Raw genomic sequence first — 18117 nt, 5'->3', positions numbered from 1 at the left:
GGATTCAAAGTACCATGTTATTACAATTTTTGTGAGTATGACACCATGATTATACTGCATTGAAACACCACACTATATGAATATGGTATTCAAGCAGTTCCACAGAATAGAATAACAATGCTCTTTGTAAGTGTTAATATCCCAGCGGTCAGTAAGTTAGTGCTTATTAAAATTATTAAAATAATGTCTTTAGTACTGCATAAGAAACCAGACACCACATGATCTATCCACTCACATTTGAAGAGCCCTACTGGTCAAAAAAAGTGATCCCTGCAGGCAGCTGGCTCTTCTATTATGACAGCACAAGAACTAAAAAGAGATCGAATCCCCTGTTTGCAGCTTGCATTATATCTAGCCACCAGATTCTGGAAGGCTAAGCGACGCACACATTGCTCCTGGACACTAAGGACCTAATTGGTCTTGACAGGAGCTTCTTGGAAAAAGATTACTCTGACCGCTCAAGCCGCGGCTTCAGGGAACCTGTAAAGAGGGCGACTTAAAGCAGCGCGACTTGGCAGTTAGAATGAACAGGATGAACTACATCATACATCATGCGTTGCCGGTGGAACCCCCTGGTAATGACCTCTGGAAACCCCATGGGATATTTCATTCAGTTAAAACATGAAGGTTCCTCATTGGTTCTTGGGCTCTGCAAAGTTAAACACTCTTAAAAGTAGAGGTTCTTCAATGACATCTGTGGCTACATGAACAACATTTAACATCCATGGAATCTTTCAATCACACAACCAGTTCTTTAGATGATTAAAAAGTTCTTCACATCATGAAACAAAATGTTCTTTTAAGAAATGTTCCCTATGGCGTTGCTGGATGTGAAAACACCCTTTTCAAATCTTTATACACAAGACTTGATTCTTCAGATGGCCAAAAAGGTTTTGATGTTTAATTAGGTTCTTGTTCTTAATCAAAAACCATTTTGGCCATCTAGGTTTCTTGGAGGGTCACCATTTGTTCTTCAGATCAGCATATTGATTTCAGGGCTATAATTTACAAATACATAGCTGCTTTTATAAAAAGGGGGAGAGAAAAAAGCTATTGCGGAACCTAAAAAGTTTCTCTGATGGAATTAAACACTTTCAGTTGTTGTTGGTCGAGAACAGTTTCTGAAACACCGGTTCACTGAAGGTTTCTAAAGAACTGAAGGATAAAAAGTTCTCCGTAGAGCCTCACAAGATTCTCTTACGCCCCTAAAAATAAATGATTCCGTAATGGAATTTTCACACATGCCATGAAGGAACCTTTTGGAGAACAAATCTCAAAAGAACAGTTTTTTTCTTAAAGTGAAGAACATTCTTAAGGGCTTTTATGGTGGGAAAAAGCTATTTCGATTTTTAGAATGTTCTACTGATGTTAAATTTTCTTCTTGGAACCACTGAGGCCAATTTAACAACAACAACAAAAAAGTTATTTTGTGGTTCTTGTTAGAACCTATTAAAGTGAATGATGCTGTTTGAACATTTGGGATGTTCACGAGCTGTCAAACATGCAAATGCAGTTTACTGTCTTAAATAGATAATAACCTCTGTCCCTGAAATTTGAATCCCTAACCGCAGACTCTGAGCAGATCTGTTGCTCTGTCCTGAAGGATACTGTTACACCTTTACTTTTTGGTGAAGAAGCAGGACAGATCCAGGGTGGGAGGGCTGTTTCACTCGACCCACTCATCGAAACAGAACTGCTCTCGAATGAACTCTATAAGATTACATGCAAATAAAAGCACTCACTTGTTTTTGTCGCTCATGTTGCCTGTGACACGAGGGTCCTCTTCTGCCAGAGACCCTCTTTCTTTCCCCTTACGCTGAGTTAAAGCGCGTCCGGGCTTCAGAAACTTTCAAAATAGGCGCAAGTGCGAATTCGCCCCAAGTTCAGCGTGTCTGGATGCGTAAAAGCAGGAACACATTCAGAGACTCACTTCTGTTTATCGGGAGCCAGAGCTATTTCACTGCTGCTTATACTAACTATAATGCATTCAGCCACCCCAGCAGTCATAACGCAACAGGCTCACGAACTCTCTCTGTCTTGTCGGAAAACATTCCACGCTGCGCGTAAACCTGCCCGCGTCGCGTTGCGCTTTGCAGCGCTCGTCTCGAGTCTTGTTCCATATTTAAAGATCTCGCCCTCCTCCAGAGTGACGCAGCAGTGGGAGGATGAGACACGAGAGGTCACGCATGTGAGAGTGAATACCTGCATCCTATCAGAAACACTGAACACACAAGTGGACAGTCCATCTAAATTCATCTGAAAAACACTGGGCTTTAGAGTCACGAAACATTGGTTTTGTTTTTATCTTATATGCTGTGTAACATGACTTTAGCAACTTGGTACTATTTCAAATAATGCACATTATAAAATAGTTCAAACTATTACTAGATCTTGAATGTTGGACATATTCAGTTAATCAATACTCAGTAATACGACTTAGGTATGCTAATTAATCAACCCACATTATTGTAATATTTGATTATCATCATATGATAACCATACATTAGATACACCATCTCCAAGGATGGCTTGGGGTATATACTCTAGTCTAGACACACCATGTATGCATATATATATATATATATATATATATATATATATATATATATATATATATATATATATATATATATATATATATATATTATATATAAACGACTTTTCTTTGAATTAACACATTTGCATAACCATGATGTCCCTTTTAAATGTAAATGTTATACCTGAACACTTGCAGACGTGTGCAAATATTTGGTATTGTAGCCTTATTCAACATTTAGTAGAATGTTCTAAAACATCTAGAGAAAACACTAGGAATGTCATCCAGTTCAGTTTCATATATTTCACGATTACGTTCTTGGTAAGAAAAAGCTGTTTTGTACTTAAAAATCCTGAGAAATGTTTGTCAAAATTCGAGGAATTGGTTCCTTTTACTGTCCCTAAAGGACTGTAGAACTACGCCACCAACTGGGCGTTGAGGAATATTACCACACACACACACCTGTGTACATCACAGTAACCCTCATTATTTACTCCCCATCATGCAGGTCCAGCATACGGGCTTGAAATGACAGGACAATGAAAGTAAATGATGATTCATTTCATTTTTGGGTAAACTATTCCTTTAAAGAGAAAAAAAAAATGCTTTAAGGGAGAATGGCTAAATATATATATACACACACTGCCAATGAAATGTTTGGGGTCAGTAAGTAAAAGTTTAAAGAAATACAATAAAACAAAACATACATTTATTCAGCGAGGATGCATTAAAATGACAAAGTGGATTATTATTTTTTTTTAAATAAATGCAGTTTTTCTATTCATCAAAAGAGCATGGAAAATGTATCCGTTTCCACAAAAATATTAAGCAACACAACTGTTTTCAACATTGATAATAATGAGAAATGTTTCTTGAGCGGTAAATCAGCATATTTGAATGATCTCTGAAGGATCATGTGACACTGAAGACTGGAGTAATGAAGCTGAAAATTCAGCTTTGATCACAGGAATAAATTACATTTTAAAATATATCCACATAGAAAACTGTTTTTTGAAATTCTAATATTTCACAATCTTACCGTTTTACTGTATTTTATAATTAAATAAATGCAGCCTTGAGCAAAAGAGCATCTTTAAAAATAAAAGTAAAAGAAATAAAAGTGATCATTAAAAAATATTATTTAATTCATAAGGAAAGAAGTCAAAACAAAGTTATATAAAAACATTGATAAGTGCTAAATTGACACTATGGTTCCACAAAATGTTTCAAAATGTAAAAAAAGTAGACAATGTTAAATTATTCTGTCCATCAAGCATCATTTCTCATCATAATCACAGGGTGCTCAGAAATTCTTTTACCTGGGAAGACAAAAAATACGAATCAACTTTTAAACAGAAAATGTCCTCATTTTTCACCTTAATGCATTTCTTATCATTGCCTATGTGATGCATGCAAGCATAGAAAGTGTGTGTGTGTGTGGGGGGGGGGGGGGGGGTGCAAAGTTTGTGCCTAGAGTACATACAGTACACAATATATAACGACCCCTTTATAGCACTCTCATTATAAGGTGCATCATAACTTTATCTCTACCACATTTGAAAAACATCACATGTGTACTCAACACATTCTCTGGGTGATATGCTAAAAACATTCTAAAAACATTCACTTAGAAATGAATCTGACATGTAAAAATATGTATTCATAGAGAAACGCATTGCTGCTTCTATGATAACAGACTTCAGTCAGTGTGTATGTGTGTGTGTTGTACCTTCTCAATCATATCAGCACACTTGACCTTGTTGTCTTTAAAATCATCATCGACATCCAGGGTAAGAACCGGCACTTCATTCAGATACTCAAACTCCATGCTGCACACATACACACAATGGGGGCACATATATATATGTAAATAAAATGTAATGTAAAATGTAAATAAATGTATGCATTTCTTATCATCTTGCTACATTTTACATACATGAAATATATAAATAATACATTAAATAAAAAATAAAACACACACACTACCAGTCAAAAGTTTGGGATAATTAAAACGATTTTTAATGTTATTGAAAGAAGTCTCTTCTGCTCACCACGGCTACTAGCCTGACGAGCCAGACCCACATCAAGATGTTTGGTCTGGAAACTCACCATTGACAGCTCAATCCGAGGGGCGGGATAAACGGTTGTCTTTCAAACTCCCTCTGCACGCGATAGGATAGCGCTACAACCAACCAGAGCAACAAAGGTGAAGCAGAGCTCACTGACTGATTAAACATTCGCCGTATCCGGTCGGCTAAACTCCGAACACATCTTCCCTTTTTAAGAATGACTTCAGTGCCGCTCTTTGTTCTTTTCTCAGAGAAAAGCTAAACTCCAAGTCTTCCAGAGTCGCGGTCAAAGCTGATTCGAAAGACCGCCGCCGTTCGCCAGTTTTTGTGTTTACTAGAAGCACGCAAACGCAACTCGGCCGTCGTCATTATGGCCCCGCCCGCTGACTCTATACATGATGTGATTGGGCCGTCCAGATTTTGAGGAACACAGCTCAGAATGGTATTGAGAGTTCCTAGACGACTCTTGCGGGGAAATTAAATTTGCTGCCGCTAGGGTGCGTCTAGATTTCTAGGCTACACAGCTACAGTTATTTGATCAAAACTACAGTAATATTAGGAAATATTTTATTACAATTAAAATAACTATTTTCTATTTTAATATATTTTAGAATGTAATTTATTCCTGTGTTCAAATCTGAATTTTCCAGTCTTCAGTGCCACATGATCCTTCATAAATCATTTTAAACAATAATGTTTCATGATAATACAGTATGTAGCCTTGGTGAGCTGAAGAGTTTCAATAACAAAAAAAATTATTCAAAAATTTTGACGGGCGGTGTGTGTGTGTGTGTGTAACGGCTTGTGTTTGCAGGGTCTGTGTCTGATACCTCATAGTCCTGTGCTGTAACCAGCACTCATGTTTATAGTGCAGTTTCTCCAGATATTCCAGTGGAATTCCCTGTTCCTCATCTCTTCCTCTCAAATGCAATCGCTCAAAACACCTCTGAAACACAAAACCGCATTATTTTGTCTTTTCACAGTAAAGCAGAATCACTTTACACACTTCCATCACCCCATCTGGGTGTGCACTGCAGCCATACCTCTGGTTTTGCCCGTAGGTAAATGATGCCGTCCAGCTCGATGTGCTTTCCAAACTGCTGGTGCAGCCAGCTGTGCCAGTCCTCATAGATCGCCCACTCGGTTTCATTCATACACTCACTCTCATAGAGGTTAGAAGCAAAGATGTACCTGTCAATCATTTTAGTGATTAAAACAAAAAGCCGATTAGTTGATACTTGTATTTATTTGACTGTGACATAATAATGGTTGCATAACAATCACAGACCCCGCTTCAATGAAAGCAGGAGATGCATGTGTCTCGTTTGACCCACGGATGTTAATGCCAGGTGTAAGCGGCCTAACTCTGCCATTTACCTGTCGCTGTACACCGATCGCTCGAAGAACTGCACAGGATTCTCCGCCTCTCGAAGTTTCCCATTGGTGGATTTGATCTGCGAGCGGATGCGGCTCATGCAGGCGTAGCTCTGGAAGGTGTACGCCCAGCGCTCGGGCTTCTCGTACATCATCTGCAGAACGTTTCCCCCACTCTTCTGAGATGTCGTCAATTTCTGAAACAAACCCGTACCAGCATATCGGTAAGGCTGTGCGATTAATCTAAAATTGATTTTGGCTGCTAACAATTATAAAAACAAGATAAATTAACGTGAAAAGATTTTTGTGCCGCTGCCACATTCAGTCCAGCGCACTTTCCTCCCCAGCGGGGCGCTTCCGTTCCTCCCTAAAAGCCCAAACTTGACATTCAAATAAGCGTGTTGTAAAATGCAGTGTACTTTTGTAAAACTGAAAGATGTACTTGATGTTAAAGGGTTCGTTCACCCAAAAATGAAAATTCTGTCATTAATTACTTACCCGAAGTCCCGAATGTCATTTGACACCCGTAAGACCTCCGTTCATCTTCAGAACACAAATGAAGATATTTTTGTTGAAATCCGATGGCTCAGTAAGGCCTTCATTGACACCAATGTCATTTCCTCTCTCAAGAACCATAAAGGCACTAAAGACGTTGAGTGTCGAACTGCTGAAATCACAAGATATTGGCGATCCGAATCATGAATCGATACACTGATTCATAATAGTTCGACACTTTGTTTTGAAATCGGCCCATCACTATAAGTTGTTATTTTGTTGTTATTTTGCACACAAAAACTATTCTCGTGGCTTCATAAAATGATTGTAGAGCCGCTGTAGTGAGATGGGCTTTGCACCGACGACTTTAGTGCCTTTATGGGTCTTGAGAGAGGAAATGACATTGGTGTCAATGAAGGCCTTTCTGAGCCATCGGATTTCAACAAAAATATCTTCATTTGTGTTCTGAAGATGAACGGAGGTCTTACAGGTGTCGAACGACATGAGGGTAAGTAATTGACAGATTTTTCCTTTTTGGGTGAACTAACCGTTTAAACAGGGTTATTTAAAGTGTATTAAGCCACGAAAGAGATGTTTGTGACTGTTCCCAAGGCGGCCTCCTGTGCACACGCTCTGAGACGGGGCGGAATGCATGCACATAAGCAAAGTATATTGCTGGCATCAGATACGCGCCTACGCGGTTAAATAATCATGATTATGATTTTTTTTTGTGTGCCATAATTGAGCAGCCCTAATATCACAGTGCGCATTTGTTATGAATTTAATACTTGTGCACTAAATTATGAGAAAGCATAAGGATTTGAGCGAGTTTGACAAGGGCTAAATTGTGGCGGCTAGACAACTGGGTCAGAGAATCTCCAAAACTGCAGCTCTTGTGGGGTGTTCCCGGTCTGCAGTGGTCAATATCTAATAAAAGTGCTCCAAGGAAGGAACAGTGGTGAACCGGCGACCAAGGCTCACTGATGCACGTGTTCTGGTTAAACAGATGAGCTACTGTAGCTCAAATTGCTCAAGTTAATGCTGGTTCTGATAGAAAGGTGTCAGAATACACTGTGCATCACAGTGTGTTGCGTATGGGGCTGCATAGCCCCAGACCAGTCAGAGTGGCCATGCTGACCCCTGTCCACTGCCGAAAACAGCTACAGTGGGCACGTGAGCATCACAACTAGACCACGAAGCAATGGAAGGTGACCTAGGGTCTAGTGGAGTCCATGCCTTGACGGGTCAGGGCTGTTTTGGCAGCAAAAGGGGGACCAACACAATATTAGGAAGGTGGTCAAAATGTTACGCCTGATTGTGTAATCTTTATATTTTGTTTTTAACATTGCATATTAATGCTAAAGACACTGGAATTTTGTAGACACACAACCCAAGGATATATTTTCTGTTTGATTCTTCTTCAAAGTAGCCACCTTATGCTTTGATGACAGCGTTGCAGACTCTTGGCATTCTCTCTCAGTCAGTCTCGTGAGGTCGTCAACCTGGGATGGTGTTCCAACAATCTTGAAGGATTTCCCAGAGGGGATGAGTACTTTTTGGCTGCTTTTCCTTTACTCTCCAGTCCAATTAATCCCAAACTCAATTGGATTTAGATCAGTTTTTATTAGAAACTAATTTTTATAGTCTAGCATTTGACCATTATGTGAGTTGCTTTTTATGGTCTTACTGTCGTTAATTGTTTATTTCACTGGTATTTTTTATTTTATGTGTTTACAGCACTTTGGTAAACACTTGCTTTTTTCATAAAAAGTGCTTTATAAATGCTTTGACATTCGTGGAGGCAAGGTCATCTGACGCAGCACTCCATCACTCTCCTTTGACAAATAGCTCTTACGTAACCTAGAGGTGTGTATGGGGTCACTGTCCGGTAGGAAAACAAATGATGGCCCCACTGAATTGCAAACCAGCTGGGATGGCATGCCGCTGCAAAATGCCGTGGTGGCCATGTTGGTTAACTGTGGCCTCAATTTTGACTATGTAACCAATGGTGTAACCAGCAAAGCACCATCACACCTCATCCTCCATTCCTCACGGTAGGAACCACACATTCAGGAATCATCCTTGAATATGTGAAATATGTCTGCCACTTGAACTCCAAGAAGCATTTATGTGAGCTGTAATCTGAGGAGCTGTAAATCAGCAGTTTTTGAGGCTGGTAATTATCCTCTGCGGCAGAGGTAGCTCTTGGTTGTTCTATCCTTGGACGGTCGTCATAAGAGCCGTTTTTCATCATAGCGTTTGATGGTTTGGTGACTGCACTTGGGGATACATTCACAGTTCCTTAGGTTTTTCCTCTTTTTCCGGTAGACTACCTCATGAATCTGATGGGAGAATGCCACAAGTGTGCCAAGCTGTCAAAGCTAAATGTAGAGACAATCTTAAATTTAAAACATTCTGGGACGTTTAACACTTTTTTGTTTACTGCATAATTCCATATGTGTTTTTTTATAGTTTAGATATCTTCAGTATAATGTACAATGTTGAAACAACAAAAATAAAGAAAACCGGAGCTGTGTCTAAACTTTAGCATGTACACGCATACATATGTACCATGCAGGAGTTCAATTTTATTGAAAACTCTTATCGTGAACACACATAATGGATATAATCCAAAACACATATCAGAACATGATTTTCTTTTTACACTAAATATACATGTTCTGGGATATAATATAGGATTAATATATATTTTTGAGTTATCTTTTACAGTGTGAATCTGTCAAAGAAAATAGTGGACAGTGGAATTCAAATGCCATTTAAGTCCACTGAGAGTCATAGAAACAGCCATTAATATAAAGACCAGCCTCTTGACGCATTTGAGAGAGAGAGAGAGAGAGAGAGAGAGAGAGAGAGAGAGAGAGAGAGAGAGAGAGAGAGAGAGAGAGAGAGAGAGAGAGAGAGAGGTCTGAAAACACGAATTCCAATTAAGGTGTAATGGACTTAACACTATATTTATCAGTAGTAAGTGTGTGAAGAAGGCAGCTCTGTTCTGGTCGAGTGCTCAGCTGTTGAGGACTTAAGCATCTGCCAGTGCCGTTCCCATCTGGATTACATGACTATTTGAAATACTTGACAGTGCATGACCACACAAAATATTTGGACACTTAAAAGACACAATTTATGCCTGACCGTCATTGCAGCAGATAACCACTCTTAGCGAAATGTTTTAGCAATACATGTGTTTGTGCTCTTTCTTCAAAATGCCTTGTTCAGACATTCTGTTATCTAATGTCAATACATTAATACACATTTTCAGGGTGAGTTAATTGTCTAAATGGCTTTTTCTGGCAATTACTTCTAAATGGAAATGTATGTCATATATGTACACACTATTCATTTTCTGTTTTTTTACTGTACCTCATGCTCGTTGTTATGAGTTTGAACATTGCACCACCTAGCGATGGGTTCTGGTACTACCTCCCATTCTCTATCATGCTCCTCCAGCAGGCGGACAAAAGTGGATTTACCCGCCGCTAGAACAGGACAATAACAGATACAAATCATATTTAAAGAATATGACTGCAACAAAAGACAGCAAAGTCATATACCACAGTCAAACAACCACTCAGAAACCACACTTTTCGGCGGAAATTAGATATTTAACGAATAATTCACTTAACTTCCGTTACAGAATTATTAGATTTTAAAAGCAAACGTACATTTAAAAAATATATATTTTTAAGAGAGACAAAGTCGAAAAACAAGTATACTAGAAAAAAAATCATTCATTTGTAATAAGTGTTGTTCGCCAACGTAATTGTCTTTTCAAAAAGTATATATATTTTGTGTGGGTTTTTTTCTCCCATAAATTAAAATACGTATTAATAAAGCACAACCTATGGACGCTCATATAAACCTTATAAAACTGGATTTGTGGCATTCAATAACGTTAGTTATTACGTGTCCAGTCCAGTAAGTTAATGCTTACAGAAGGCTAGTTACTTGAATAAAGTACAATGAATTAATGACTTACCAATGTTGCCTTCGATTGAGATGCGTTTCAATCTTTTCTCCAGACTGTCATTCAGAGGACTGGGACAGGCTCTTTTGGCTGTTGAAGACATTTTATATTTATCTAGTAAAGTGCAATAACACTAGATACGGTTACAGTCAGTAAGTAAGTAACTAACCCGGAAAACAGGCGGGACATTAAATTCTGGCGCTTAAACGGCAGTTACCTCCCACCGGAAACAGCTGCTTTCAAACCCCATGTGCATTTCAAACATAACAAAACTTTTTTTTTTTTAAACGACAATTATTAAAAATACCTATTTTTCATCTGAGAACGAATGGCAATATAAAAAAATAATACTAACTGAACAACATGTTGATTGTTGTTTCATGTTCATACATTTATAACTATGATTTATACACTTTAAAAATATATATACCGGAAACAGCAGCTTTCAAACATCATAAGTTTTACAAACCTAACAAAACTTCATATTATTTTTAATGACAATTATTTTAAAATTAAAAATATCCATTTACCACCTGAGAACAATAACTAAAAATAATAGTAGTTTCTAAAAACAATACTACCTGAAAAAATTTTTTTCGTTTCCTGTATGTATACATTTTAATTTAACACATCAACATAAAATACATCAATACAACATGTTAAGAGAAGGGTTTTATTTGCTCTAGTATGTACAGCAATAATATCACAACATCAGTTAGTGATATTGTTTTATTAATATCAACTACAACCATATCAGGAAATCCACTGCAAATATTTACATATATAATCTACCCTAATTATTTTACATTTCAGGGGAAAATATATTCTCATTTCAGTGACAAAAATCTCTCTATAAATACTTCAAATATGTCTAATATTAATCAGCAGCTGGCACTGTTACACTATACGGCATTAGAATTAAAATGATTACATTCGTGAAACAATATGAATGCTTCAACTTCAAGATGTCCAAAGGAACAAAGTGTTCAAACACAACTATAAAAGTGGTAGTAGAAGAACAGAGATGGGGGGAAAATGGTTAAAATGGAGGTAGAGAAGAAAATTCCACAGTCATTCACTTCATTTCTCAATATCAAACCCTAACAACTCGTACGACCAAACTAAATTCATCAACGCACTGAACGTTTCCGAACTGTATGTACAAGTATATTTCAAATGGGTGTCATGCAACCAAAAAAAAGCATCAGTTTGGCAAACAAGTCGTACGAATTCAAAACATAACCTGCAATAGTTGTGACTTGTGCAAAACAAATGTCTTATCAGACACCCCGAGCCGTTATCATACAGGTCTGGTTTCTCTGACGCACAGCATAAGATACAAATAAGGGCGAGGAGCGTCCCATCAGTTGTCTGGGTCCGACAAAGCAGCACTTCCAGCTTGCACAATTCATATTTCGGAATTTAAAACATAGCTAAAATAAACCTTCATAGTGACTTAAGTCCACAGATCAGAAAGAGATCATGAACAAACAAGCTCCATAAAACTCTGATATAAACAATTTTGCCCAATAATATTAATAAGGACAAATAAGATCATTATTGCATAGGAAAATAGCCATTTAACTCGATCGTTTTGCTGTCAGCATTACCGCATTGAACATTCACACTAGCCAAAGCGAGCAAATCACCCATTCACTGCTTTATCATGGCACAGGCACCATGCTAACACATTGCAGTCTGTACTAAATTCATTTCTCATGGGTTAAAATCCCTCCTGTTCAGTGACCTAGCTAAACAATGTAAATGGCTAATATTATGAAACTAAAAATCATATATAGCCACTTCATCCAGGCATGTTGTCATCAAATGCCAAACATGGTTTGATCCATTTAGATATTAGCATTGTGCTGATCCTGTAATTTCACTACGCTTGGCCTAGCAGTGCTGTGGGGTTAGATCATCTGTAAAAAGCAAAAGATAGAAGGGAGAGTCAGAAGAGAGAGCAGGATCATTTGATCTCAGTTTATCTGTCTTTTGTTGTGAGTTTCTCAATGAGCTCTTGAAGAGGCGCCAGCTCCTTGCGGTCGATCAGGTTAAACTCCTGGAAACAGACAAAATAAGCACCATTTATTTTACATCCAGGAACATCATACCTACACTAAAGGTCAGAAGTTTTGGGTCTGTAAGATTTTAAGATTTTGAAGGAGGTATTTTCAGCTCACCAAGCCTGCATTTATTTGATCAAAAATACAGTAAATACAGTCATATTGTTAAATATCACTACAATTTAAATTAACTGTTTTCTGTGTGAATATTTTGTCAAACGTAATTTATTCCGGTGATCAAAGCTGAATTTCAGCATCATTAAAAATATATGTATTTGGAGATTTATACATCATCTGAAAGCTGAATAAATAAGCTTTCCATTGATGTATGGTTGGTTGGATAGGACGATATTTAGTCGAGATATAACTATTTGGAAATCTGAAGGTGCAAAAAAATGTAAATATTGAGAAAATAGCCTTTAAAGTTGTCCAAATTAAGTCCTTAGGAATGCATTCAACTAATAATAATAATATTTTGATATATTTACGGTAGGAAACTTGCTAAATATCTTCATGGAACAATGATTTTTGGCATTAAATAAAAATCAATAATTTTTGACAGATACATTGCATTGTTGGCGATTGCCACAAATATACCCGTGCGACTTATGACTGGTTGTGTCGTCCAGGGTCACAAATGCGAACCCAAAAAATGACATCATGCCATATAAATTTAACAAAGACTAAATCTGAATGACTCTCACTATAGTTAGATAAGCAATGTAACAGATAAAACATACCAATTTCTGACCATCATCATCATCATCATCATAAAAAAAAAGTATGAGCTGTATTTAGAGGTGCTTCGTGTTCAAAGCTGTTGTAAAACAGAACATATTCACAGAGGTGCCGCTGCAATACGTTTTCAAATTATATGGCAAGTTGCTTAAAGTGTACAAATCCCACAATTAGACTACGACTGGCAGTGAAATGGTTACTTTAGATTTTTAAATCATATCTTTTGCAGTTACTTCCATATAATAAATGGAGTGTATATTTACACTAAGTGCAAATAGCCTGTCTTACACTAACTCCGCCCACTGACAGCTGGTTGGGCCAGACAAAATGATGGAAGACGCTGGATTTTCTACAGCATCTATAGTGTAGGGGTAAGCATGTGACAGGAAGTCCACGCAAATCGACCCGAGTTCGAATCTACCTTTTGCCAGACTCACTCTTCTCCCTATTCCCATCACATATCAGATTGGAAAGGCATTAGTTTTCAATAAAAATTGTGAAATTATTCAAAAACTTGGTCTAATGTGTGTTTAATAAAGTGAGCAATTTTTTTTTATCATAGGGTTTCGGGTAGGTGTAGGGAGGGCTTTATTGTCACAACATGTATAATCCATTTAATAAATATAATGAATACATTTAATATAATAATTAAATTTAGTTATTATTGCACACACCATTTAATGTACAACAAAACTGAGGTGCAAATATTATCTGCCACTATTTATAAGTATAGCATCTAACTACTATTTACACTTATTTTTTTTAAAAGAATAAAGCATCCATAATAAAATCTGTAAGTAACTTTAGCCCGCGATTTTGACTCTGAACAGCCTCTTTCATAATTTTAGGATGTTCATAAGTATAAAGCAGTGACAGCACCTGTACAAAGAAGATGAAGTGTTTGAAAGACGTGTTGAGGTGAGCTTCCTCCTGTAGCTGCATGACCGCGTCAAAGTGTTGATGATATATATGGGCATAAACTCTGAACAAACGCTTCAGAATAGTCTTGGCCACAGACATGAAGTTCTTAGGGAAGGGAACACCTGGATATGGAAACAGTTCACATTAACGCATTTTGTGCAATTTGTTAAAACACATAAATACCAACACGTGTTTAAATACACAGAATTTCCCCATATTCATATGGCTAAGAGCAGCAGTGTGAATGGGTACCTATTTTAGAAGGGAACAGGGTCTCGTCATCCAGCTGGTCTTGAACCCACGTCATCAGATAGTCGATGTATTTGGGAGCAGAGCACTTAATAGGCTTCTTTATGTTGGTCCCGTCGGCCCAATGATACTCGTATCTAAAGGAAAAGAGATGAGTGAAGCAGAGACGGACAGACCCAGTCATTCCTCACTGTCCAAACACACTCACTTTGGTCCAGCAGACATGACCGGACAGCTGTCCTCCGAGCAGAAATCTGTGATGGTGCCGTACAGCATGTTAATCTGGTTAAAGAAATCCACCGCTGCAGAAACAACCAAACAAAAAAGCTTTTTTGCATAACTGATCTATAACGCATAATTAGAAGTTCCAGTTTGTTTTCCGATCAGAAAGATGTACATTTACAATACATTTCAAATAAAAAAAGAGGAGTAGCCTTTGAGTTTATTGCCACATCCACATATTTTATAAAGCAAAATGTTATACATAAAATCTTTAAATGCAATTTTGAATGAAAGTGAAGGTTTCTCTTTATCTTACAAAGTAAGTCCTTAAAAGTTTGTCCTGATAATAATCTTTGTCTCACAACATTAACAACTGAGCAGACCAAAAGTGTGTTTAATTAAAATATGTTTAATTGACAAGTTGTGCTACAATATTGGGATTTTGGTGCTTCTGAACCCTTCAATAAATGCCCATTGGTTTATATAGCGTGGCCTACATGACACCCTGTATGCACTTTATACATCTAAAAAAGTAGGAAACATCACATTATGAGTTATTTATTGCTCAAATAAACAAGTTATGCTGCCTTCATGTGTCATCGGAAATCTCCTTCTTCCCATTTCTGAAGTTATGATTATGAGCTTGTCACATTCAGCTGCTTTGTTGTCTGAAAGAACAGGTGGCCGGTTGCATAAACCGCTAAGACTAGTCTTACAAGTTAGTCATGCATTTTTTTTCTTTAAGACTCTTCATTTCTTTTTATAGTCAGCTACATAAAACATAGATTAATAAACTTTATAACACCAAGAGGATATTTAGCATCCCATTTATTGAAAAACATTCGCCATGTCATCGTCATGCTACCAGCTTGCTGACGATACTGGAATTTCAATCAAATTCAGGCAATTTTCACTGTGCATAAAACATACAATACGCTTCAAATTATTATTCAAGTATAAAAAATATGCACTACTTTAACAACAAGGCATGGCGATGTAGCTTTTGTAGAAAAAACTAAAAGAATACCAGTCACAGCAGCAATCGTCCTCCCTCCACCATATTTAAGGCTTGCCATTTACAGATACATACACACACACACACACACACACACACATATATATATATATCATGTGAGTGCATGTGTGTGATTATTTTATATATATATATACACACACTTTAAAAAATTGTTTTACTTATATAATAGCTATTGGTTGAGCCGTTGTTTAAACATACACCAGTATTACTGTGCCACTACGTATGTGTGCCGTGTGAATACTATATAAATGTAGTAGGTTGCTTAACAGCTGTAAAAAGCCTGAAATCAGAGTTATAAATTATCTGACGTGGTAGAAACTTTGTATTTATCATACATTGGTATCAGAACAGACAAACTAAATACATTATGAATGTCGTATTCAGTTTGAAACTCAACTTTTCACAGTAATCATTACACTGATCATACTCATTTTTATCAACAGCAGCATTTCCAACAGTAGTCTGAGATTGGGGGCTCGTACTGTATGTGTGTGCATGTTGGGGGAGGTGTGTTAGTAATCCTGCACAGCGTCTATGTAATGTACACAGCGTCTCTCGGGACTGACTGGGCATTCAAAGACAGGATGGGTCAGGCCTGGTGTCATCAATAGGTCAAGGGTCAAAGTTTTAAAGAAGGACATGAGAAAAGCAAACGAACACATCTGCAGTAACAAAACCTGCGATCTACAGAACGAGTGTGTATGAGGGCATGATGAATAAATATGCCGTCACTCTCGTTTCTTACTGTTGACAGCCACCCATTCGTTCAGATCTTCTCCGTCAGGAAGCATGACGGCCATACGCAGGTTCCCACTGCCCAGCGTGGCTTCAGCGTGTTTGAGCAGCTCATACTGATGAGAACCTTCCGGGATATTCTTCTTCGGCTTAAACGTCTTAGACGAACGATTCCCGCTGGAGGAGATGGAACAAAACAGGCAATTAATGAATGTTGAAATGGGCTGTACAAAATACTGCATACTCAGGATGGTAGAAACATATATACGTCTGTGTGTGTGTGTGTCATATTACGTTTTTACATATTTCTCATCTTTACATGCAGTTCATCCGGTTCCAATCAGAGGAATATAAAAGCATTTTTATCAGTCAAATCTAAAAACAACACAATGGCAGTGACATCGCATGTCTGTGTTTGTTCTTAACTTCTCCTAGATCACATGCTTCCGGTGAACCATCACAAGAGCTTCAGACAACATTTCCAAATGAAATCATTGTGTTTTGAGGAAGCTGGTTTTATTATGAACGACTTGTCTAATGCCTTTATAGACAACCTCATGAGTTAATTTTAATTTAAGATGCATCGTAATAATAAACAAGATCCTGCCAGGATTTCTGATTACAGATTCAGATTGAGATCCTCACTCTCTTACTAAAGATGTAAAATTGTTCTTTTAGTTACAGAGAAAGCAAACACACCCTCGTCCCTCCCAAAATGATGTGAGTTTGTTTAATGGAATAGCATTTCTGGTGAATAGACACACATTACTTCTTGTTTAGACTCTTAAAGAGATTCATATGACAGTTGCAAAATCATGCACTGCCTGATAACAATTAAAACTGCATTGCATTCCAGGCTACTTTATCAAAAGCTCTGCTTCTCAGCATAAAACATATTTTCCAGGGGATGCCTTCCCAACTTTTAATGTATCGCAGGCTCTGGACACAATGCAACTCTCTGACCTCTGAAACAAAGTGACAAGACACACAGCGTGCTTTTTGAACAGCACAGTGTGAAACAAACATGCATTACATAAGATCTGCCCCCCTTCCAGCCCAGCACATTAGAGGCAAGAAACCGGTGCGAAATGTGCCAGAACTGGGTTAATCTCGATGCCGAGGCATTCGCGTGAAAAAACAATACGTTTTAGCGCAACTGTCAGGATGAAATACTGACACGTTTAACGATGTGCACGCGCAGAACAAGTCAGTTCGGTCCAGAAACTCAAAAAGCTCTTTAGCAAGACTAGCTAAAGGAGTGAACCGGTTTTAATCTATATATAATCAGCTCAATCATAGAGTCAAACTCACAATAAGAAGCTCATCTTCTGCTGTTCGCCCGGTTCAGAGCTCTGCTGCTGGTTCTGGATCTTGTAGCGCAGAGACACCTGGCAACAAACTTGCCACAGCCGCTGTGGAGTCTCTCGTCTGATTTCTAGATCTATAAGTCACGCAACGTTGAGTATAAACAGGGTGGATGACGACAAATCTTTTGAAGATCTGTGTTAACGCCAGACTACAACATATCGCGATGGTTCATATCGCTGACGTCAGCCTTTTTCAGATTGTGATTTACAGTTTTTCTCAGTCGCTTTGGTACGTTTCTCAGATCAGAATTGAAATTCTCAAAACTACCTGTTCACTTCTCACATCATTGTGTCACTTGTGCACAACAAAAAAGCAGTTTCTCATTT

The 18117-nt window shown here is 37.8% G+C and overlaps 3 protein-coding genes across 3 annotated transcripts in view; all 3 read right to left on the bottom strand.

The window, feature by feature from the left end:
- slc4a4b (solute carrier family 4 member 4b) overlaps positions 1-2129 on the bottom strand; it is a 68607-nt gene extending 66478 nt beyond the window's left edge. The window contains exon 1 of the mRNA XM_067424529.1: positions 1743-2129. Within this exon, the coding sequence (XP_067280630.1) occupies positions 1743-1759 (17 nt within the window). The 5' untranslated portion in view covers positions 1760-2129. The remainder of the gene's footprint in view (positions 1-1742) is intronic.
- A 1109-nt stretch (positions 2130-3238) lies between these two features.
- Positions 3239-10892, bottom strand: dck (deoxycytidine kinase). The gene is made up of 7 exons (XM_067423368.1): positions 10469-10892; positions 9853-9968; positions 5983-6176; positions 5649-5796; positions 5436-5551; positions 4266-4365; positions 3239-3855 (listed from the first exon to the last, which is right to left on the bottom strand). Exons 1-7 carry the CDS (start codon positions 10557-10559, stop codon positions 3829-3831), a joined length of 792 nt encoding a protein of 263 aa, XP_067279469.1. The 5' UTR covers positions 10560-10892; the 3' UTR covers positions 3239-3828.
- A 223-nt stretch (positions 10893-11115) lies between these two features.
- mob1bb (MOB kinase activator 1Bb) lies at positions 11116-17894 on the bottom strand. The gene is made up of 6 exons (XM_067423803.1): positions 17735-17894; positions 16434-16600; positions 14639-14732; positions 14434-14567; positions 14140-14303; positions 11116-12518 (listed from the first exon to the last, which is right to left on the bottom strand). The coding sequence occupies exons 1-6, from the start codon at positions 17746-17748 to the stop codon at positions 12441-12443; spliced, it is 651 nt and encodes a 216-aa protein (XP_067279904.1). The 5' UTR covers positions 17749-17894; the 3' UTR covers positions 11116-12440.
- Between the last annotated feature and the right edge of the window lie 223 nt (positions 17895-18117).

Source organism: Pseudorasbora parva, chromosome 18 (genome assembly GCF_024679245.1).
Source record: "Pseudorasbora parva isolate DD20220531a chromosome 18, ASM2467924v1, whole genome shotgun sequence".
In the NCBI taxonomy this organism is placed as follows: domain Eukaryota; kingdom Metazoa; phylum Chordata; class Actinopteri; order Cypriniformes; family Gobionidae; genus Pseudorasbora; species Pseudorasbora parva.
This window is presented reverse-complemented; position numbering and strand designations above follow the sequence as displayed.